Raw genomic sequence first — 14,716 nt, 5'->3', positions numbered from 1 at the left:
CCCACTTTACGTAGTTTATCGTGACATCACCAATTCTGTATTTAATGTTTCCTGCTTTTACAGTACTCTCTGTCTAACAGTTCTTAATTAGGAATTGGATAACATACGAACAGAATGAATACAGAATGGACAGCGAGTAATCGAGAATCCGATCTTGTAGAGATTAAAAAATACAATATACAAAGCAATGGAACGTCAGTAATATCTAGTGAAAATAGAGGCCTGTATTGTTGGTCACATCAGACATTAGCTTGAAAAGACTACTCCAGCAAATATCAAATATAGTAATTTATTTCTTCCGCACATTTGACCAGAGTAAAAATTGATTTCTAAATAATTTAAGTAATTTTTTCAAAAAGTTTTTACGTAGTCATAGTAAATAAACAAGTAAATGTATTAATATATTGAGGGGCTCTTCAACGTTCGGTGGCACGGTAAATTGAATTATATTATTGTAAGTATTCTAAACATGACCATCATATTGTACGTTGGGTTTATTTCCAGTTATAATATTTGGCCAATGAATGTTATTAATTGGAAAATCGTTAAATTAACTTCCTCATAAAATAAAGTAATTTTTGCAAAAATAGTTTAAAGAAATTTCTTGAAATTTTGCAATTGTGCTAATAATAGTAGTTGAGCTAAATTCTTTTAATTTAAAAATGTATTCATAAACAAATTTATTAGTAAAAAGTTATTGGAAGGTTTAAAACCCAATATGTACAAAATAGTATTCAAAATAGAACATTAAAATATGATTTAGTTTTTTGAAACACATTGAAACATATGATGTAAAAAATGAATCTTATTATCTTAAAGTACTGCAATTCTATTCATATGATGTAGTTTTATATATTAACCTTCGATTTACCAAAATAATTGTTTGAAATGTTACATTTAAAAATAAGTAGCGCTTAAGCAGGTTTAATGTTTTATAGCTTTAAAGATAGCTTAAATAATTACGATTCCAATAAACTGTGGCATTATTATATTTTATATAAGTTAAAGATGTTTTATATTTAAAAAAAAATATATATCGAAAAAGTTTTAATTGATTTTAAGGAATTAAATATAAAAAGATCGAAAAATAAAGAGAGTGTCAAATTTTAATGAAACTTGGATCTATTTTTAATGCAAATGAACAGTATATTCTTTTGTAGTCAGTCAATTTCAGTTGGTACTAAAGGTATTATTAATATCTAGATGTTACTTTAGAATAGAGCATAACAATAATTGAAATAAGCATTCCTCTAAGAACTTTCTATGTTTATAAACACTAACTAATTGTAAGTAAAATGTACTAAACAAGTGTGTCTTAAATATTGTAAATTGCATAATTATTATAAACAAGACATCTTAAAATATGAAAAGTTCTAACAAATCAACTCTATATTTTGATAACTAAAACAATAATAAATATAATAGATTTATCTACTTTTTAAATTATTTATTTCAATTTAAGTATTAATTTAAAAAAAAATAATAAAACACACAATAGTACGTTTTTTTTTATATAGATTTAATGCTCACAACAGCAATTTTACAATTGAACTATGAAACTAAAAACAATTTCGGCTTGCGGGTGTGCATACCGAAAAAGAAAAAAGTTGCCTAATAATTTTACGCACTTATTATTCTTGTGGAAGTGAAGAAGAATAAACATTCATCTTCACCTTTACCGAAACGGTTACACAAACGCGTAATACAGAGTTATGTGACGCGTGTATCTGGTGGCGCTTTTCTTTTCGCATTACTTATAAAAAATTATATTTTGTATGAACAGTTAGTCGAAAAAGTCGTCGTTTACATGGTGTGTGTGTATGCGATTTTACAGTCATCGTTAACAAGTAATAATAGTAACATGGTATAAATACATATATAAACGTGTGTACTTGAAAATGCTTTTACATTAAATTTAGTTACATGATCTTTCTTTTCGAATAAAAAATTCCCTCACACGGTGTGAGGTATTTTTAATAAATACGTATATAAAAGATACAATTTTCCACATGTAAGGCAATGCCTCAAAGGCAGTTCGTAACATTACGTTAATAAAAATTTGCAGTCGTACGTTTGTCCCGTTTCCTCTTAACAATTTTTTTTCTCGAAATATCAAAATGGTATTCCAGTCCACTTTCCGAATATCTATAATATTAATTAGGTACATACTTAGTGACGGTGATGGCTCAAAATTGGTTAACATTTAATCGCGTAAATGTTTTGGCTTTAGTACATCAGTTTTGAGCCATCAAAATATCGGTCTCCATTAACATTAATTAAGAATGGTGGTAACTTTAAACGCATTTCCCATCATCACAAACCTTCTTTTTTATAAACGTTGGGAAAAACAAAACCTTAAAACAAAAGAAAGGAAAGAAAATGTTTAGCTACTCCTTATCGTAACTACTTATCATCAATCGTTTTTTAAGCATATCACTATATCGCCTATCCCGAGCTTTTATCTCAATAAATTGTGAGCATTCCTACTTGTAAATACCTAACTGTAAAATTTAAAGTACCACTATATTTAACTTCAACCAAAAAATAGACTATATAAACATAAAAACAATCAACAATTAGTCTACAGAAATAACAGAGCGTTGCTATTTAGCAAGAGGCCATTTTTCATTGTTTCACTTTTTCATATTTTCCGCGTAAAACACTAAAGCTTTCAGTTGAGCATGTTGCTAGGTGATTATAAGCATTTACACATATAAAAATTTGCAATGTGCTCAAGGCTTCAAAAAACGACGTCTACAAGGGTTATATCCTTTGCAACACTGATACAGTGAACTAAATGGCGAGAAAAATTCTTAAAATCACCTAATAACCTCAACGTCTTGGGGATATTTGATTATACTTTATTTTTATTTTTTTCCTGTTTTTTTTCTAACTTTAAGTCTTAACAGCTACATGATGACTACTACGTTATGTGTATGTTTTTATATACAAATGTTTGGTTGCTTCTCCGAAATAATTGTTGCTACTACGGACACTAAAAATGTGTTTGTTTATGTATTTATTTGTGTGTTCGCGTATATTATGGCGGTGATTTTGGTGTGGTTGAATCTTTTCGAATCTTCAGGAACGGCATAACGACCCTGATCTTCTACTATTCTGATTTTCTGGGTTAGTGGTGAGGGTGAGATGTAGCATAGAGACCATTTTTCCGAAGGCTGCGTTACACGTCTTCGTACTTCGCCAATTTGTTCTGCAACATCAGGTTCTCTTTTTTCAGTCGCTCCAGTTCCTGGCGAAGGCCCAAGTTCTAAAAACACAAAACAAAACAACTTGTAATTTCATATGTCAAACAAGATAGCCTTCACTAAATTTACTCGAGTTAAACAAGCACCGTTAGGTCTTGTTGTCCACTTTAAAACGAAACGAATGAAATGGAGTGGTAAATGGAATGGTAAATGGAATGAAAAACGGACTGTATTCAAAGTGCAGGTGTGTACCGTAAGTTTGCACCGGGAAGACGGCTCTTTGGAAACTAAGCTTGATAAAGTGCTGGAGGTACATAAAAATGGCGATGGTGCTCTTTATGATAGTAGTGGGTAGGCGGAAATTGCGACCAAGTCTAAGATTCGCGGTTATGATGTGAAGGGGCACAGATCCGGATTAAGTTGATCCTATAATTTTGTGTCGAAATTAATGTTTTTTGAATGTGTTACACGCTGTTAGAAGTTTAATATTTATTGACTCAGAATCAATTACATAAACATAAAAAATGGGATTTACACCAATTTAAAAAGGAAAAATCAAACTTTAATTTGCGTGTTAATTCCCGTAAATAAGATCTGGGCGAATTTTTAAAGTTTTGATTTAGACTTTTTCAATGATTCGCAAATCAACATTTTAAAAAAATTATAACTTATGAAGTTTAGCCGTTTAAGGACTAACACCATATATGCAACATAAAAGATGTCTCAGATCAAATAATAACAAAAAAAAAAATATTTAAAAAAACTACGACTACGTTCATATGGTTTTATAGGTACACAGTTTCAAAAGCTGTTTGCATGACAAATTCGGTTTCTCTTTAGTGAATCTTGGTCTTTCTGCAGTAAGGACCATGTTTCCTACCCATAGGTGTAAGGTTAATTTGATTTTTCTTAGCTTAGATGTGAAGTTATTTTGATTGAAGCATTTGTTGGCTTGGATTATTTTCTTCTTTGTTTCCTCGCTGACCGAATTTTTATTATTCATCAGAGATCCCAACTATATGAAACTGCTAACTGTCTCTATCTTGTCATCCCCAACTTCCAAATGTTCTGGCATGTTTCCATCGTCAGCCATTACCACCATATACTTGGTCTTTGTAAAATTTATCTTCTCAGCCTCCCTTTGCAACTTGTCGAATATTGTTCCAATGCTCAAAGTCCTGCATCTCGTATTACCTTTTCCAGGGCAATGTTAAAGATCAGACATGACAGCTTATTGCTAGAAACCTTCCTGAGAAATAAGGAGATATGTTGAACTGCGACAAGTTTTTGTTGTAAATTTTGTTTTAAAATTTCTCTTTATTTTCTGGTCATATATATGACTGCATGCGGATTCAGTAAGTACCATAGGCCCAGAACCACACGAACACGCATCGCCGGCAGTATCGGTCCCTGAGGTACGGCTACCAAACCCGGCTCTGTCCCGAAAGGGTTAATTTGTACTATGAAATATTTTTGAATTCGTATACACGTGATCTAGACGATATATTTAAGATGGTGTTAGAAAGCAATATTTCTTGATTTCCCCGAATCTTATCCCCAATCAAATTTTCTTTTATTATGCAAGATTCATACCGAAACATATTGCCTGACGTAAGTGCACCGTGAGGCCTAGTTTATAATCTTTTGGTGGCGATCTATGAAAATATTTGAATCCAGTTAATGTAGTTGAAGTAGAAAAAATAAACCATAAATGATTTTTCATTCCTTTGCATAGTGAAACTGAACTAGCTTGAGGTTGTGGTTCGTCTTGCAAATAGTTCATTTAATTATTTTATCAAGTTCAAGTCATTTACAGAAAGATCTTCCACAGATCACTGAAGCAGAAATAGCTTGGAATTGAGGCGCTTCAATAGTTTGGCCGAAAGCGTCTTTGGTGTCTTATTTTATGGTTATTTCTATAACAAGGTCTGCGATGTTATATCCTCACTGATGGATAAGATGATGTTAGTAACCAATATTTCTTGATTGCCACATTTTCTAGAATCTTATCCGCAATCGAATCTTTTTTTATTATCTAAACTTCAGACCCAAATATATTGCCTAACGTAAGTGCACCATGATCTGTAGTTTATAATCTTTTGGTGGCGATCTATGGAAAGATTTGAATCCAGTTAATATAGTGGAAATAGAAGAAATAAACCATAAATGGTTTTTTATTCTTTTATGTCCTTTCTTAAACATAGGACATCGCGTATCAGTTTGAATATTGTGCAGGTGAGAGCTCATACTGTATTAAGTAGTAAACCTAACTAAGAGAAAAAGTATTTCTTCAAGTTGAATCACCATGAATCACGAAAATTTAAATAAAATTTATTTTATTTTAATTTCAAATGCAAACAAACTTTACGTTTGTTTACGTTTACGATGACATGGGATCAATTACAAAGTGAGCTTAATTAAGAAATTCTACCCCATCTTATTTGTGCAAGTATGTCAAGTAATGAAAATATCAAGCAGGAAGAGTTAGTTGACATAGATTCTGATGTAAATTTCTCTATGGAGGAAGGTATCAAAGTATATTTAATTAGGCAATGTGCACTAAAAGAGATTTACCTCTTATTGATTAGATGGCTCTCGTTTGCAATAGTCAAATTGACAAATTATAAGAAAAGAAATAAGAATTACTTCTTTAAAAAAGACGAGATTTTGTCTGCTCTAGTATACTCAAAAGTATGATCCAAATGAGTGGTGGTCATTCTTCGATTCATCCAAATATGGCATAGGAGGATCAATTTACCAATGTGAACAGTAAAGAAACTTATGATACGATGTTTGTTGTAATTAAATTGAAAAGTGAGACCTGCTCAGAATCAATTTATTCCAGGATAAATGGATGTAAAAAAAGCACCGTTATAGACCCATAAAATATAATTTTGCCGTCGTTACATATCAAATTAGGCCTTTATTAATTTAATGAAAAGTAGGGATAAAACCAGTACTGGTTTTCAGTAATACATTCAAAAAATATTTCAGAATCAAAACTAAAAGAAAGGATATTTGTAGGCCCATAGCTACAGAAAAGTGATCCAAGATAAACAAATCAAGACAACCTTTTGGCTTTGAAAGAAAAAATGCTTGAACGATAAAAAAGATGAGGGATATCAAGAAATTGTTGCAAAATTATTGCGAGGTTATCAGGACTTATATGTCTCTGATAATATATTTCTTTCGCTCGCATTAGGATTTTTCCCTGAAAACTTAGGTAGCATGTGTGATGAGCGTTTTCTTCAAGATTTAAAGAAGGTTGGCACAAAGGTTTTTGAAATGAATGTTAGGAGATTATTGTTGGTCTGCCGTAATAAATTATAACGTTCAGCTAAGGTATAAAACCGTGTAAGTTATTGTTATTTGTAAACTAAGATTAGGGTATCTTTACTGGTTGACATAACCAGAAACCGAACTAGCTTGAGGTTGTGGTGCGTCAATAGCTCGTCTTGGATATATTTCATTTAATTGAGAAAATGTATATGTTCATATTTGTGTATGGTAATGATTGTAACATCTCGGATACAAGCCTCCGGGCTACAATCTGTCCAAATCAGCAAAAGAATATCTTCGCCTATGTTAGTATACAATAGATGGTTGTACACCAAGGTCGCGGTGATTTATTTCAACCGGCCCAAGTTACCTGGAATTGAAGCACTTCAATGGTTTGGCCGAAAGCGTTTTTGTTGTCTTATTACATGGTTATTTGCATAACAAGGTCTGCGATGTTATATCTTCACTGGCTTAAAGATTGAAGTTGAGGTCACTTGCGGTCGAGGTCTTGCAATTGTAACCATCTACACTCATTGTATGTAGCAGTAATAACTCTACCATGTTCTTATACGGTTACAGAAAGAAAATGTGTACAAAAACTCTTCGTATATAATCGCTATTTGTTGGCCACGGTCGCGATAAATCATCTTCACCAGTTTAGAGATGGAAGTTAAGGTCGTTTGCGGTAGAACTGATACTATGTTTCTTTCTGCACTCATTATATCTGGCAAATTTAAAGAATTAGTTTCCAGGGCATCGGGAAACTTTACTAGGACGTAGTACTTGTAAAAATAACACAAGTTTTTTTATATAAACATAGGGTCGCAACTTTTTTGTTTTCAAAGCTATGAGCGATCAAAGTTGAGCCAAAAATTTGATTTTATGTTTTAACTCGGCTATAAGTAAACCATAGAATTTGAAACTTTGTATGTATTTACTACTAGTTAACACCTTATTTTCAAGCATACCTTAAACTTCCCTAGCGTCCTTTAAGGGGATGAAATTCACAATCCCTTTTAATTTTTTATAAGAACTTTTTAACACCATAAAGTATTAACATGAAAAGATATGAGTTGTAAAGCTTATTCGTTAGTGGTACGTTTTTCTCTCTTTAGTTTTTTCCTTAAAGTTAATAGTTTTTGCGTAAAAAAATTAAATATTGTGCCATGTACCGTTTTGTACCGTTATGTTTAGCTAAAATTATTCTAAAAGTTGGCTCTGTCATCTTGTAAGTTTCATTTACGTTAAATCCTCATAATTGATGATTATTATTAATAATGTTTCACTATCATTAAGCAAGTGTATAATTTTTTTTAATATTGTTTATTATTGTTTAAAACAACGTAATTTGTTCAGACATTCATTTTATTTATGGTTTTTGTTATGAAGGTCTTATGTTGTTATGTAAATTTTTGGGTTAACTTTGATCGCTTATAGCTGGAAAACAAAAGAGTTGCGACCCTATGTTTATATAAAAAACTTGTGTTATTTTGGCAAGTACTACGTCCTAGAAAAGTTGAACCACCTGTATATACACATACATTATCATATATATTATGTAGAATTTACACAATCTGAAGAATGGTCGCTAGCCCCAAGTTATGACGTCATAACAAATTATTCAGTGAGTGAAGGCAATATACGAGCGTTTAGGTAGCACTAGATAGTCAGCTGCATCATAAGCATTTAGCAAAACTTTCAGATTAACGCCAAAATAATCTGAAAAATCATGAAAAAAAAGACAAAGAAGAATACTAATAAGTCTGTAATTCTGCCAGTCGGTTTTATCTTCAACATGCAATTATCACCAGCTTCCGACACACAGAAATCGAGAAAACAAGTGCTCCGTCAAAATAATTACAGTAAATACTTCAGATAGCGCCTATTGTACGTTCCGAGGAAATCAGAATAAAATGATTCCATAAATCGGTGAAAAAACTATCAAATCTTTTATTAATGGTCAGGCCATTATCATCAAAAACACCCCAAGAGAAAACCTAAAAGTCACCGAAGAAGAAGTGGCGAAAATAAATTGTCCATGGCGGTTTGAGATATAATTTTCAACAACTGCCGACTTGAAATTCTTGCTTTTTATGATATGGTGCGTTTTCGATGTAGTTTTAAAAGTCGACTCTGTAGTCATCCATTTACTCTTAAAATCGAATTAAAATTGGATAGTTTATGCTTCTGGATACAATGTTCCCATTTGGTGGTTTCAAACAATTGGCTTTCAAATAATTAGGCGATACCTGAGTATAGTTTAGATTCGTTAGATCTCTCTGTCATTTACAGTTTTATGTTAAAGCATTTTATCAGTTTTGTTAGATTACGTGTTTGTTTCGTGTCATTTCATTTCATGTCTTGTTAATGGTATCATTACCAATTAGCTTTATATTAAATAGCTTTTGTGATATTCCAAATTATGTTTTGAAATCTCAAAATGCTGGACGACCCAGGTTAAATTTTCCAGTGTGCTCTGACCGCTCAAAACGTCGGAAAAGATGCATGACAAATCTTCAATGGCCGCGCCTCCATATAATTCAATTTAAACCAGTGGCTGGCATAAAATTTGTAGAACCTGCAATGACTATTAATACTATCATTGTCGCTTAAAAGACACTGCACATTATATTGAGCTTTAAAGACTATCAAACCTTCTGACAATTTCTCAATTTGTTTTTAATGATATAAATCCATACAGCATTAATAGTAATAATAACAGTAATAGTACCCACATAATTGCCTTTTAATTGCTGTAACTATGACAGATTGTTTTTGAAATTACCATTACCTCACAGATTAAAATTCATGAATATAAAAGTAATTTAAACGTTGGATTCGTAAGATTTCGTTACCGTCAGTCCCATTTTCAAAAGGTCTTATTTCTCTTTTGATTTGATTTGATATTTCCCTATCTTACCATTTTGCTATTGATTTTAATTTTAATATGCAAGCTGGTTCAATATAAAAATCTTCTCGAACACGATTATAGGAAAACTAATCCAATTATAGCAATGATGGTTTCAAATGATGTACTAAGCAATTACGTGGAACAAATAATATTTTTAATAAAATTTTTAGGATAATGTTGTTAGGTTTAGCTTACTTTCAATTTAAACACCGATATACAGGTTTCCCAAAAGTAACGGATAAATCCGTTAAAACAATTACAAACAGTTTATGGAAAAAATCGCTGGGTTGAGTCTAACGATATAAATTTTTTGTAATTTTTTTGGTATATGATGTCATCGATACGTTTTCAAATAGCTATCCCCCATTTTTACTACGGAATATGAAAGAGAATTTTTGCTGAATTTAGTAGGTACAGTCAAAATTTATATTACCTAAATAGAAAAATTTTCGAGAAAAATTACCTTAAAGTTTCATTATTTCTCATTCGAATGAGCTAAAAAAATAGCAGTAGCCATGCGTAACCATGGCAACCAACTGTTTCAGATATCAAAAATTAATCATTGTCTTTGATAAAATATCTGAAACAATCGGCTGCCACGATTACTACCGCTATTTTTCTGGCTTAATGCATGGGAAATAATTAAACTTTAAGATAATTTTTCAGACAAAATACCTTATCATATTCCGTAATAAAAATGGGGAGTTGCTATTTAAAAAAAATATCGATGACGTCATAACTCGTTTAAAAATGGCGGAAAAAAATTTAAATCTAGGGGAAAATCCCATAACACCGGACCGCATATACAGTGTGTATGCAACCAATATCACAGTGCAATAAATATCATACACAAATCGCGTATTGCAATAAAAATACTGTGATATTGGTAGCATACTTACAATGATGACGCCAGGTACGATAATTAATTAACACACTGTAGTATCGGACACCCGTAATATTTCGACAAGTCGTAACGTATTCATTCAAAAACGGGTAAAGGGGGTGCGGTGGAAAGAAGTGATACATGATCGTGAAACGCGGTTTGTCAGTGACGCTAAAGACCACAATGGGAGTAGTCGATTGCTGTTTTTAGAGGAAGTGCACTGCGTCACATAAGATCTAAGTGAGTATTACTGCTATGATTTTTTGTTTAAGTGATTATGGTTATTTTTAATAAGGGTAGTGATTCATTATTATTCGAAAATCGTATTTATTTTTTTAATTTCCAAAGAAGTTTTGGTATTGATCACATAAGTTTCGGAATCGTCTGTCTCCCGATGCCGGACACAAAGATGTCCCTTAACACTAGACAGTAAACAAGTTGTTTTTTCTCGGAAGTATTTATATTTGTTGTAATAATAATTGTTATACATTGTTTTAGAGGATAGAAATTGAAATGGAAGAAACGAAAAAGAAAGGAAAATGGGACCAACAAAGTTTAAGAGTTTTAAGTTTAAGAGCTGCGGTAAATAAGGTTTTGTCCAAAGAAATGAGTTTAAGAGCAGCGGCGTTGCGGTACAACATTCCAAAAAGTACTCTACATGATAAAACGTCGTTATTGAATCGGGGATAAGAAGTGACATTGCAACCAATGATGGGTAGATTCACTAACAAATTCTTACCCGAGTACGAACAAATTTTAGTGGAACACGTAAAAGATTTGTCCAATAGATGTCTGCCGCTGGTGAAAAAGGAATTTCCGAAGTTAGCTTTCGATTTGGCTGAAGCTGTGAAGATTCCTCATCGTTTTAATAAGGAGAAAGGTGTTGCCGGGAAACACTTTTACTACGGTTTAACAAACCACAAGTAGATCTTTTTTATGATAACTTGGAGAAACTGATGACACAATACAAATTTCAACCTTCTAATATTTATAACTGTGATAAAACTGGAGTGAGCTGCGTGCATAAACATCAAAAAGTTCTTGTTCCGAAGGCTGTACGTCAAGTAGGAAAGCTTACTTCTGCTGAAAGGGGCAAAAATATACCAGTTTTTTCATTTTTCATGCTATTTTTACGTAGTCGTAGCCCATCCAAAAGGCTGGAAAAGGCTGCAACAATAGTTGCAGCTATTCGCGAAACATTCACACCCGACGAAAGAAAGTCCTGTACTGGTTCTGAATAAGACACTGGCGGCCATCAATTTTTGCCGAGAAAACAACATTTATTTGATAAGCGTACCACCACACACCAGCCATAAACTACAACCACTAGACAGAACATTCATGAAGCCATTTAAGACTACCTACAACCAACGATGCGTGACGTGGATCAGAGCAAATCCTGGATCTCGAATACGATACTGCTGGTCTGGTCAATGAAGAGTTCAAAAAACTAGCTCGAAGGGATATTGCGATCTTTGAGTTCAAATGTACAGGAATTTTCTGACCTGGATTATTTGCCTACAGACGTGTCCAATATTCCACTAGAAGAGCCAGGAACTTCCTCAAACCCACCAGGTTACACCAGGAAAGTTTCCGTGTATTCTACTGATTAGGCCTTTGCCGGTAGCTCATCAACTTTCTGCGATGCAGAATTGTCTAACAATTTGGTGTCAGAAGAATTCAAAGAAACTCCTAAAAGATCTACCCACGAACCAACAATCAGTAGTCCTAAGCCATCAACGAGCTTTGATCCAAATATTGTCCAGATTGTCCATAATTTATCCCCATTACCCGATGCTTCCAAAAAATGGTCACCGGCTCGCAGGAGAAAATGTGAAAAAATAAAATTCTAACATCGTTACTGTATAAAATTGCCGTTGAAGAAAAAGAGAACGAAAAAAAAGTTAAAGACAAAAAGAAAAGATTGGGAAAAAGGTTTAAAGCAGCAATAGGAGAGTAGGGGAAACAAACCAAAGGAATAAAAGTCAAAGCAAAATGTGGAAAAGCAAAGAAGGAACCGTTAAATGAAGTATCTGACATTGGAAGAACTATTTGCGTAGTGTGCTTAGAGGACCACAACGATACAGTGCTCCAGCTGTAGAGGGTGGGCTCATGAAGAATGTACAGACATCCCTGAGTGTTCAGAGAACTATATATGCGATAGATGCACGGTGTTTTGAAAATGTCCGGTACTAGGTGCCGCTTGCAGTGATTGCTGTTTTTGTTACCAAAGTTTAACATATGGTTTTAAGTATGCTTACGCAGAAGTTGCATTTTTGTTCATTTATTTCGACTTTAAACTTTCTTTACGTAGTTAATTCATAAATAAACTTACATTTGTCGAAGTAGTTTTTATTTTATTTTCTGAAAACCTTAGGTGCCCGCCACTAGGGGACTTCCAACCAAAAAATTTAAATCGTTACACCCGTCTCAACGATTTTTCCACAAATTGTTTTTCATTGTTTTAACGAATTTATCCGTTACTTTTGGGAAACACTGTATTATATATATCATGTCTATTGACAGTAATACTTGCAACTCAATCGTTTATACAATACCTTAACATTTAAATGAAAGAAATTATTTTTTATTTGGCGTTTTAATACTAGCGTCATCATGAGAAGTGGGTGTCGGATTCTTTTCCCTGTCAAATACATTCATACTCCACCCGCCTCTATTACAACGTATATCAAGTAATTACAACAGTTCGAACAATTTGAAGAGTAACACCGACTATTATCATTTTATATATTGACAATATGTAATATTTTTGTTACAGAAGAATATGTGTGCACTTCGATCTCTTAGTATCTTTAATGGTTGCGATAGTACTAAAAGTAGTGCAAAACGAACAAAAGTATATCTTCGCTGTCTTATTTAGTATACTAGTTATTTGTGTATCAAAGTCGCGATGTTTTAACTTTACAGTATTTGTAAGTTTCCCTATCTTTAAATGAATCAACGTGTTTTAGAGCAAAACAATTTTAGTAGAGGAATTGATGATAATTTTAATGTCTAAAGAACTGGCTGGAATCATTACATGTTAAAAAAAGAGAATCAGACATACTTGAAAAATATTTCTCTTTTACATAAATGCGATAAAAACTTTAAACAGACCTTTTAGAAACTTTAGAAATTAATAAACATAAAATTTGTAAAGATAATATTTTACTTAACCCTTGTACGACCAAAACTGGGTCAATAATGACCCGAAAGCAATAATTTTTTACATAGCATACGAAATCAAAGTTTAATGTTGTTGTCTTCTCATATATTCCCTAGTATTATTATTCTCATGCGATATGCAATTAGTTTATACATGGTATTATTATTCCTTTCCATCTTTGGGACGGTAATTGACGTGGCAAATCCCCTGAAGATGATTACATTTGTTAATCGAAACCGGTAGAGCCGAACAATTAAATAATCCATCTCAACACACATAAATTTGTTTTATTTAAATTAATTTATATATTTATAGATCGGGTAATAAATGACCCGATTGTGGTTGTTTACGTAGTAAGGACATACAATTTTTTTATCGATATATCATTAGCAGAAGAACTTCTCTAAAAAAATTAAACATTAGTTGGGGCTGTTTGTAAATATAGAAAGGATTTGCCAAAAATATTACTTGAAATAAAAAATCGAGCTCTTTATTCAACCTGTTTCTTATTTACAAAGAAATGTGTGATATTTTTACTATCTATGCACCATGCACATGAAATAAGTAACTGCGGAATAAATTACAAACCACATATGGTCTTGGAATGTAACGAAGCAAAGAGTGGAGTTGATATCTTGGACAAACTCATTCGAGAATATAGTTGCCGTAGAACAATGTAATTGAACTACTTTACATTGTTTATGAATTATTTGGACATTGCGGCATACAATGCGTTTGTGATTTGGAATAAAAAGTCCTGATTGGGCTGGAAATATTTCTGCCAAAAGACAAAGGAAAATGTTCTTACAAGAACTAGGTATGTCACTTATCCAACTCGAAATAAATCGAAGAGTATCAAATATTGAAAAAGATGGAAAGGGAATACCGAATAGTATAAAAATTGCAATTGAAAGTACAGGAAGAAAAATAACTTCCAATGTCCCAAACCGTCAAAACCTAAAAGCGGGGACGATGTCAACTTAAAGCATTTCATAAAATGTGATTCCTGTACTAAATTTGTGTGTACTGTACATAGTACAAAAACAATTAATGCAATTTGTACACGCTACAACCAATATATATAATTAATATATAAGATTAACAGAAACCCTAAAGCCTTGAATGCATATTTTTACTGGAATGTTTACTTTCAACGAAAACTGTAGCTACAGGAACTATTATGAAGTCAAGATTGCCAGTTTCCATTCATTTCACACATGAAAATGTAGTGAAAAGTGAAGAGATGGTCAAAGAATGATCAGAAATACATT

At 32.5% G+C, this 14,716-nt stretch overlaps 1 protein-coding gene across 4 annotated transcripts in view; it reads right to left on the bottom strand.

The window, feature by feature from the left end:
- Positions 1-1,104: 1,104 nt before the first annotated feature.
- Positions 1,105-14,716, bottom strand: part of LOC111423025 (PAR-domain protein 1) — a 172,078-nt gene continuing 158,466 nt past the window's right edge. For all 4 annotated transcript variants that reach the window (XM_071198070.1, XM_071198063.1, XM_071198067.1 and 1 more), the window contains exon 5: positions 1,105-3,268. In XM_071198070.1, coding sequence (XP_071054171.1) covers positions 3,182-3,268 — 87 coding nt within the window. In that variant the 3' untranslated portion in view covers positions 1,105-3,181. The remainder of the gene's footprint in view (positions 3,269-14,716) is intronic.

The sequence above is a fragment of the Onthophagus taurus genome, chromosome 1 (genome assembly GCF_036711975.1).
Source record: "Onthophagus taurus isolate NC chromosome 1, IU_Otau_3.0, whole genome shotgun sequence".
In the NCBI taxonomy this organism is placed as follows: domain Eukaryota; kingdom Metazoa; phylum Arthropoda; class Insecta; order Coleoptera; family Scarabaeidae; genus Onthophagus; species Onthophagus taurus.
This window is presented reverse-complemented; position numbering and strand designations above follow the sequence as displayed.